The 10,003-nt window shown below is 40.4% G+C and overlaps 1 protein-coding gene across 1 annotated transcript; it reads right to left on the bottom strand.

The window, feature by feature from the left end:
- Positions 1-5,664: 5,664 nt before the first annotated feature.
- On the bottom strand, positions 5,665-7,480 carry LOC128366417 (NLR family CARD domain-containing protein 3-like). Its single transcript, XM_053327127.1, has one exon. The coding sequence runs from the start codon at positions 7,447-7,449 to the stop codon at positions 5,665-5,667; it is 1,785 nt and encodes a 594-aa protein (XP_053183102.1). The 5' UTR covers positions 7,450-7,480.
- Between the last annotated feature and the right edge of the window lie 2,523 nt (positions 7,481-10,003).

The raw sequence follows: 10,003 nt of genomic DNA, 5'->3' as shown, positions 1-10,003 counted from the left end.
ATCTTCATCAGTAAGGACTTCATCTTCATCAGTAAAGACTTCATCTTCATCAGTAAAGACTTCATCTTCATCAGTAAGGACTTCATCTTCATCAGTAAAGACTTCATCTTCATCAGTAAGGACTTCATCTTCATCAGCCAGGACTTCAGCTTCATCATTAAGGACTTCATCTTCATCATTAAGGACTTTATCTTCATCATTGACGATATCGACTTCATCTTCATCAGTAAGGACTTCATCTTCATCATTAAGGACTTTATCTTCATCAGTGAGGACTTCATCTTCATCAGCAAAGACTTCAGCTTCATCGGCAAGGACTTCGTCTTCATCATTAAGGACTTCGTCTTCATCGGTAAGGACTTCGTCTTCATCGGTGAGGACTTCGTCTTCATCAGTGAGGACTTCATCTTCATCAGTAAGGGCTTCATCTTCATCAGTAAGGACTTCATCTTCATCTGTAAGGACTGCATCTTCATCAGTAAGGACTTCATCTTCATCAGTAAAGACTTCATCTTCATCAGTAAGGACTTCATCTTCATCAGTGAGGACTTCGTCTTCATCAGTAAGGACTTCATCTTCATCAGTGAGGACTTCGTCTTCATCAGGAAGGACTTCATCTTCATCAGTAAGGGCTTCATCTTCATCAGTAAAGACTTCATCTTCATCAGTGAGGACTTCGTCTTCATCAGTAAGGACTTCATCTTCATCAGTGAGGACTTCGTCTTCATCAGGAAGGACTTCATCTTCATCTGTAAGGACTTCATCTTCATCAGTAAGGACTACATCATCATCAGTGAGGACTTCATCTTCATCAGTGGGACATTTAGCATCAGATCATCATTCAGCTCAGTGTCTTCAGCAGCAGCTATGTTAGCTCATGTCTTTAACACTGTTTTATTTTCTATAGAGATGCATCAGCAGCACAAACTAAAAGACATTTTATTTAGCATCACTGTTATTCTAACATGATGATGTAGATGATTGGTGATGTGGTCTATAGACTGGATGTGTCCTTTGATTACAGTCAGGTGGATAGTTACTGTCGATGGAGGAAGGACTAACAATGTTCAACTGCTCAATATGATTGAAGAAGCCACTTTTTCTATCTGAAGATGAATTCATTCACCTATTTATTCATCCTTCAATAAGGTCTAAAGATCATATTAAAATGTTATCAGCAGTGTTGGGCGCGTTACTTTGAAAAAGTAATTATAGTTACTCATTACTTCTCCCAAAAAGTAACTGAGTTACATCAATGTCAAAGTAATTCATTACCAGGAAAAATAACTATTACGTCACTTTTCAAAACATTGTTCAAATATGTCAAATGACTTGAAAAACACGTTCAAAGTTAAATTATGCTTCAGAAATCTACTAAAAAGAAGTAAATAATATAATTGTTCATGTAGCAGATATGCAGAGATTGAATTGTATTCCTCAAAAAACTTCTCTTAAGAGAGAGGGAGAAAAAGTAATTAACTACTAAAAAGAAGAGAAGTAACGGGGTTGTAACGGAGGAAACTAATTAATTTGATTACTCGTTATTGAAAAAAGTAACGCTGTTTATTTATAACGCTGTTATTCATCACTGATCGGCTTATGATTGATATGTTTATTATTCTTAGTGTGCAATAAAGAAACCTGTCATGTTCATTATTTAGTTTCATCTCTTAGATTATTATTATTCAAGATAATCCTGAAATTTATGAACCAAACATTGAAGGATGTGAATTAAATAAAAAGAAAACAATCTACCAAAGTTACAGTCAGTGAACTCACCTCAGACTCAGTTTACAGTTTGGACTCTCCTGTACAGCAGACAGAAGCTTCTCTGATGAATCAGACAGTTCGTAGAGTCTCAGGTGCAGCTCTGTCAGATGAGGGTTGGACTTCACAGCTGAGGTCACAACTTCACAGTCAGTGTCTGAGAGTCCAAAGGTAAGTCTGTAATGACACAAATATTACAACATATTATCATGAAGTGGCTCAAGGTTCAGACTAACAAGTAGAACACATGTTTGAATCTCAAAAACTAAAATAATGTATTAAAGTAAGTTATTAACAAACTAAATGTAAACTCCATGTGTAATGTGTAGAATCAGTAGTGTAGGGAAGTGCATGGATGAGGGGAAATGTGTGCTAGACAATAACAAACACATGAAGCAAAGAAAGAAAAGAGATGTTGCTGGTGGAAGAGAGAGGGAGACACTGAGCAGGCCAGGGGGGAATTCCAGAAAGCAGGTTATATGGAAAACTCAGTAAGTTAACCCTGAGATGAGGAAACTCTGTGTTATCAGTTCCAGAAAGAGAGGTAACTGAAACTCTGAGTCAGTCACCGTGGTAACCGAAACTCTGAGTCAGTCACCGTGGTAACCGAAACTCTGAGTCAGTCACCGTGGTAACCGAAACTCTGAGTCAGTCACCGTGGTAACTGAAACCCGGAGTCAGTCACCGTGGTAACTGAAACTCTGAGTCAGTCACCGTGGTAACCGAAACTCTGAGTCAGTCACCATGGTAACAGACTGGTAACAGTTTCTACCCGTCTCCTCCTTCCTAAAGCAAGCTGCCAGACATGGATGCTCCGTTTCTTCAGTCTGATAGATATCGAGGCAGAATTAATTCTCAGTGCCTGATGTCTGGAGATGCGGTACCACTGTTCATTACACTCAATCATTTCTTAACATTCTCCGGCCATATCTGCCTTCTTCTTCATCTTATTTTTAGGAAGTATTTTATTGTACACATCGTCACATTTCAGTCTTAAAATCAATGACTCCAATATGTATAATAAGTAAAATAGTGTAAAATGTTAATCTACTAGCACGATATTAGATGAGAGGACATATGTGTTAAACAGCTTTCTGTTGGGGGTTTAAATTACTACATGTTGAAATAACCACTGAATTAATATTTACTTTGTTTAATAGCCGACGTCAACTATGAATAAAATCAAAGTGAGGTACAATCATAGCCCAGCAAAATGTGCCTTACTTTCCTGAATTATGTTTCTTTATTTCATTTGTAGCTGCTTCCAAATACGTTACACCACTTTTTCACCTGTATGCTACAGTTGTAAGTGAGGTAAGTTAGTCAGTGGAGTGGTGCATTAAAACTTAAGCATTGACTCAGGCACCAGTTTTCTCCCATGCTGCTTCTCTCTCCTTAGCGTCTGCAGCGGTGTTACTTTTTGTGAAATATATGTTCATATTCACCACAGGCCTGCAGGGGGAGCTCCAGTTACAGTGAGGTGACTTAACTCAAGCTTGTTTTCTCAGTAGTTGCCATGGTGACTCAAGGTATCGGGGCTCCATTGATGATCAAGGTGAACATACTCAGAGTTGATTGAACTAATTCAGATCAGCTGTTCTGGATACTCAGAGTGTCCATCTCAGAGTAAGTCAACTCAGAGTTCAGGGTTAGACTCAGAGTTTGTTGAACCTCCTACCTGGAAACCCCCCAGCTTTGATAAGGTGATCCAGCCCAAAGCCCAGCTGATGCTTCAGCCTGATGACTCCATTATGATGATTATTATTATTATAATTATTATTATTATGAGTTTGACTCTTATTATCTTGATTAACATTAGTTCTTCACATCAGTGGTTCAGATAATATGATGGACAAGTTCACATTGGCAGCTGTTCAAGTCATTATGCCCGTTAGCATCGCTGCTGGTAATGTGATGGAAAAATACAAATATCTTACATTCATTCTTACATTTCTATAATCAGTTTGCAGCATTATATTCAGTTTATTAGTGATTGTACTTTTATGCATTGTATTAGTATGTGTTAGAATAGCTAGCGTGGCTATTTTATGACCGCAGTAGCGTTTAGAAAAAATGAATGCATCATACTCTGCATTCCACAGATTTAGAGTTATTGTGTTTGTGCTTGGAGGAGGCCACAGTGCCCTTACTGGGGATGCTGGGTCCAAGGGAAGGCCAAGAAGCTAATACTTGCTGTTTGCTGCAGTAAATTTCCATCATATGTTATAAGAAGAGAATGTTACGGTCGCAATGGTGGGAGACCCGACAACGGAGACAACCTCCAGAGGGAAAACGTACCACCACCTGGCGCACTGATAACACTTGTTGAGATGTATAAAACCTCTCCTCAGAGAACTGATTTCTGAACATTCTCTAATCGCGGTTGATAGCTGTGTATCTGTTGATTTGCTCCTTCTTGCAAGAATTAAAAGTAACTTGACTTTTGAACTTGGTTTCAGCCTCAGTCTTGTAATTATTTTTTCTATGATAGTGGAACTCTGTTTTTATGATACTCTGCTTATGATTGATATGTTTATTATTCTTAGTGTGCATTGTGTCACAGCCCCAGCTGTGACCTCCTGAGTTTCCTTGTCTGTCTTGTCTCCTCCCCTGTTTTGTGTTTGTTCCCTTTGGCAGAGGCGTGGCCCAGTGGTGGAGGTTTGGCACACCTGTTCATCCTTCCTCCCTCTGCCAGATAGTTCTGCTACTTATGTGGTAACGCTTGGCTAAGACCCCCTAGTGTTTTCTTGTGTCTTCTGCTTAGTACTGATTACCTCTGGTGTAACCGCTCTTTCCTGTTCCCTACAGTTTTGCCTACTCCACCCGCTGCTGCCCTGCCTCTGTTCCCTGGATCCAGCTCCCTGTGCACTGCTTTCCCCATTTTGGACCTTGCTGCACCCACCTTCCCTGGAACCCTCACCACAGACCCAGCGACTGCTCCCTCACTTCCCCACTACTTTATCATTGAACCCTGCCTTTGAGTTTACCCCTGTGTGTTTGCTCGTCTCTGTGGTCCGCTCTGGGGTCCTATTACTTCGTGACACATTGGAAATAAAAGAAAACGGTCATGCTCATTGTTTAGTTTCATCTCTTAGATTATGCACCTTGTTCTTTTTTTTCTTTTCATCTATTCAGCAGATTCAAACTAATGTTGAAAATTATATTATTTATCTGAACTGATGAGAAATGAAAGGCTCCATTGCTCGGTTCAACACACTCAGGGGTTTAATCTCTATGACCAGTAGTTTACGGAGGCTAATGTTGCTTAACGTTAGCTAACTTTACATATTGTTGTATAACTGACATTACTGAATCAGTCTGCTGATTGGCTGATCCTCCGTGCTTACTATGAAATGTCTCAGAAACCTTTCAGAAAAAAATGATGATGAAAGCATTTCTCTCTGACTTCAGAAATCTTCTTTGGAAAATGAAACAGATCTTATTTTAAACTCTTAATCATAGTGTTAAAAACAGTGTGTGATTATATATGATTTACAGAAGCTGCTCATGTAATAATCACTTTACTGCATTCACTGATAACTGTAAAATACTGATATATGTTGTGATAAAATGCTGCTGTAATAAAACCTCAACCACAACCTCTAAAGTCCTTCATGTGTTTCACCAGGTTTGAATGAATCCTCCAACACACAAAGGAAGAGAAAGAGAAGAAAACACTGTCAAATCCAATAATGACTAGAAATAAATAGAATAACTGTTCATTAACTTAACAGCTATAAACATCAACATTATTTACACATCTGAGACTAAATATAACTGACATGTTATTTCACATATAAACAACTATTTTAACTATAATAAAACATTTATATTATTTATATTTGAAGAACTAAACTACTAATCTACACTGATTTATAATGTTAATCACATCTGGACTTACTGAGCCTTTCTGCAGTTCCTCACAGCTGGAATCAGTCTCCGTCGTCCCTCCACTGATGTGTTGTACTTCTTCAGGTCCAACTCATCCAGAACCTTCTCTGACATCTGCAGCATGTAGGCCAGAGCTGAGCAGTCAAACACAGAGAGTTTCTTCTCTGATCTGTTCTCTGACTTCAGGAACTCTTGGATCTCCTGATGTACTGAGCGGTCGTTCATCTCCATCAGACAGTGGAAGATGTTGATGCTTCTGTCAGGAGAGATATAATAACTGTTCATCTCCTTCAGGTTGTTGATGACTCTCTGGATGGTTTCTGGACTGTTGTCTGTCTGACCCAGCAGGCCTCCTAAGAGACTCTGGTTGGACTCCAGAGAGAGGCCATGAAGGAAGCGGACAAACAGGTCCAGGTGGCCATTTTCACTCTTGAGAGATTTCTCCATGGCTCTCTTCAGGAAGTCATCCAGAGATGGTTTACGGCTGAAAGGTGCTGACATTTTCTCAAGGAAAGACTTTGGTCTTTCTTCTCCCAGGAAGTCCTCCAGTACCTTTGTCTTCCTGCTGGTGTAACAGTGGTACATGTAGACTGCAGCCAGAAACTCCTGAACGCTCAGATGAACAAAGCTGTAGACTGTTGTCTTCTGTTGTTCTTCTCTTTTGAAGATCTCTGTACAAACTCCTGATAACACCGAGGCCTCTGTGACATCAAGACCACACTGCTCCAGGTCTTTTTGGTAGAACATGATGTTTCCTTTCTCCAGTTGTTCAAACGCCAGCCTCCCCAGCTTCAGAAGAAGCTTCCTGTCAGCTTTCGTCAGCTCCTGTTGACTCGTCTCATGTCCCTTATCATACTTGTTCTTCTTCCTCTTTGTCTGAACCAGCAGGAAGTGTGAGTACATGTCAGTCAGGGTCTTGGGCAGCTCTCCTCTCTGGTCTGGAGTCAACATGTCCTCCAGAACTGTAGCAGCAATCCAGCAGAAGACTGGGATGTAACACATGATGTGGAGGCTCCTGGATGTCTTGATGTGTGAGATGATTGTGCTGGACTGTTTTTTATCACTGAATCTCTTCCTGAAGTACTCCTCCTTCTGGGGGTCAGTGAAGCCTCGTACTTCTGTTACCCTGCTAACAAATGTCAGAGGGATCTGATTGGCTGCTGCAGGTCTGGTAGTTATCCAGATGAGAGCCCGGGGAAGCAGCTTCCCCTGGATGAGGTTTGTCAGCAGCACGCTGACTGATGACTTCTGTGTGACATCAGACACGACCCCACTGTTGTTGAAATCCAGTGAAAGTCTGCTTTCATCCAGGCCGTCAAAGATGAACAGAACTTTACGGCCAGCGAGCTTCTCTGCTGTGAGCTTCTGTAATGTTGGATAGAAATGACAGATCAGTGTGATCAGACTGTGCTGCTCATCTTTGATCGGGTTCAGCTCTCTGAATGGAAGTGGAATCAGCAGACTGATATCTTGGTTTTCGGAGCCCTGTGCCCAGTCCAGAGTGAACTTCTGCACTGTGAAGGTTTTTCCAACGCCAGCGACGCCGTTCATCAGAACCACTCTGATGATGCGTTTCTGTTGGTCAGGTAAGACTTTAAAGATGTCCTGACACTTGATTGGAGCGTCATGGAGGGTCTTCTTCTTGGAAGATGTTTCAAGCTGCCTCACCTCATGTTGGGTATTAACCTCGTTACTCCTTCCATCTGTGATGTAGACCTCAGTGTAGGAGCTGTTGAAGGGGATTTTCCTTCCTGCTTCATCAGTTTCGTCAGTCACGTCTTGATATCTCATCGTCAGAGTATCCTGATATTCATCTAAACCCTCCTGCTTTCCACTTTGTGCTGAAAGAGAAGAAAAATCTAGATGTGATCATCTCTCAGTGTGTTTACATGTATTTATGTAAGCAAGTTACTCAGAGAAAGGTTAGCTGGGTAATCAGGGAACATGTTAAAATGCACAGTACTGGTTACTGTCAATCTGTACAAGCAACAAATCAGTGATCAGATTTCTCCTCTACACTGACTTTATTCTCAAAGCATGTCTTTCTTATTTTATCAGTATTAGTAACAGAAGATGTTTATCAGTCCTGACTTTTTCTCTGTTTTGCTCTGTGTGTCTGAGTCACACCTTTTCCTCACAGCCTGAATGTGTCGGAATTCAACAAACAGTCAAATGTTAAGTGGTGGAAACTAAATTATTTAGACTTCTAGAGGATCATTTGTGTTTAAGTTTTAGTTGGACTTTAAATTTAAGGATAAATCACTCTGAGTAATTATCTCTACTTTCATTCAGCTGCTGTCACTCTGAGCTGCTCTACAGTCTTTGGTTCATGTTACGTGTTTACATGGCAGAGAAATCAACGTTCTCCAGGAGAAATCTACCTGGGAAATAATATAATAATAAAATAATACATTGAAATGTCTCTGATCTATAACCCTGATTACAGTAACCAATAACACTACTTTGTAGGACCACCTGTCAGAATTACATCACTCTCTACCTGACAAGAGTTCATTCATGTTTTCCACCGTTGCATCTAAAATCTTCATATAATCCAATGGTCAGTGGAGATATCACCAGATTTAATGTGGGCATAGATTCACATATTTATATCATTCAGTCTGATTTCATGAGTATACACTACCAGTCAAAAGTTCTGGAACAGTCCAATTTTTCCAATTTTTTACTTAAAAAATGTTTTCAAGCTCACCATGTTGGTTTTTTTTCCTAAGGTAGTTCTGGCATAGCTTGGAATTATGTTTTGGGTCATTATCTTGCTGTAGGATGAACCCTGACCAACTACGTGCATACCAGAGGCTACTGCATGGCATAACCGACCCTAGATCCAGAAAAACATCAGGCTTCCTCCTCCATGTTTAACAGTTAATGTCACACACTGAGGAACCATCCCTTCTACTGGACGTAGTCCACAACAGCTTCTTCCAGTCTTCAGTAGTCCATTGGTGGTGTTTCATGGTCCAGGCAAGCCCCTTCCTCTTATTCTGACTCTTAGCAATGTCCAAGTCTTCTCTTCACAGTTGAAACTGAGCCTTGCTTACTACGACCGCAATGAAGCTGTGAGCCGCCAATCACCAAGCTGCCAGACCTTTTCCTTTCACAGTTTGCCCCAGTTTCTGAGTGAAACTGTACTCACTGACACATTGACTTTCTTCGCAATGTTTCTGTGTTTTTGTATAATTTTCAGTTTTGGGTAACCTTACCTTTTTTTAACCTCTGGCAGTTCACCACTTACCTTTGGACCATTTCAAGCTATTCATTGGACTTGAACTGCTTGAATTTAAATAAAAAACTGGAAAAATTGGGGTGTTCTAAAACTTTTGACCGGTATGTAAACCTACTCGAATTAAAGCTGAGTCTTTAATGTAGAATCATCGAACCCTGTGACTGACCTTCTGATCCTGAGCTGATGTTTGATAACTTCTTCACCAGATCATTCCTGCTGATCTTCTTTAAAACGCTCTTCATCACCTCCACAGCTCCAGCTAGTTCATATTTCTGCACCATCAGATCCACCACGTCCCACTTGTCTGCCTTCTCCAGCTGGCTCTTTTTGATGGGTTCGATGTCGCCCAACTTTTCTTCTTCGAGGGACCATTTGAACTTCTTAAATTCATTTTCTATTAAGTCATCCAGGATGTTGAGCAGGTCCCTCTTCTTCATCTTGGCTCTCTGTTAAAATCAGAGACCATTGATAAGAGAACAGTTGTGTTTCTGTCAGTCTGCCAATAGAAACTCATTGTGTGTTTGTACTGGATCTGACTCATTTGACAAACAGCCCAGTTTGGCTACAGTCGTTTAAATGTCAGAGAAGCTCAAGAGGATCTTCAGTAAAAACATCTTACTACAAATCTACTCAGAAGCTGTTCTGGAGCTTTCTATCACATCCAGTTTTCTCAGTTATAGACATGTATGTGTTAAAACGGACTGTTTTCTGTCTTTAATGTAGAGAATAAAAGCTAAAGTGTAATCTCAGCACAAGGTCCAGTTAGTGTTCTGCTTTCACAGCTCACCTGTTTGTTGTGGTTCAGTGAACTCTGGTGTCTTCACGTTCTGATTGGTTGGTTAACGCTGGTGTGAAAACTGTCACCAGAGAGCTCCTGAAGATGAGGGTCTGGTCTCAAAGTGAACTGTAGCAGCCGATAACGTTCTTCTTGTATCTACAGCTGAAAACATGTGAGAATAAAGAGATCTGAACTTGTAAATATGTAAACTGTGAATGAATATGACACATCCTGAATATGAATCTCCTGTAAACTCACAGTGTGTTTGTAGAGTCTGAAGCATGCATGTAGTCTGACTGAATCATTTACACACATTTCTATGA

Source organism: Scomber japonicus, chromosome 10, assembly GCF_027409825.1.
Source record: "Scomber japonicus isolate fScoJap1 chromosome 10, fScoJap1.pri, whole genome shotgun sequence".
NCBI lineage: Eukaryota > Metazoa > Chordata > Actinopteri > Scombriformes > Scombridae > Scomber > Scomber japonicus.
This window is presented reverse-complemented; position numbering and strand designations above follow the sequence as displayed.

What these genes read in the sequence shown, in the direction of transcription:
- LOC128366417 (XM_053327127.1), bottom strand. Translation starts at nt 7,449, where the DNA reads ATGAGATATCAAGACGTGACTGACGAAACTGATGAAGCAGGAAGGAAA.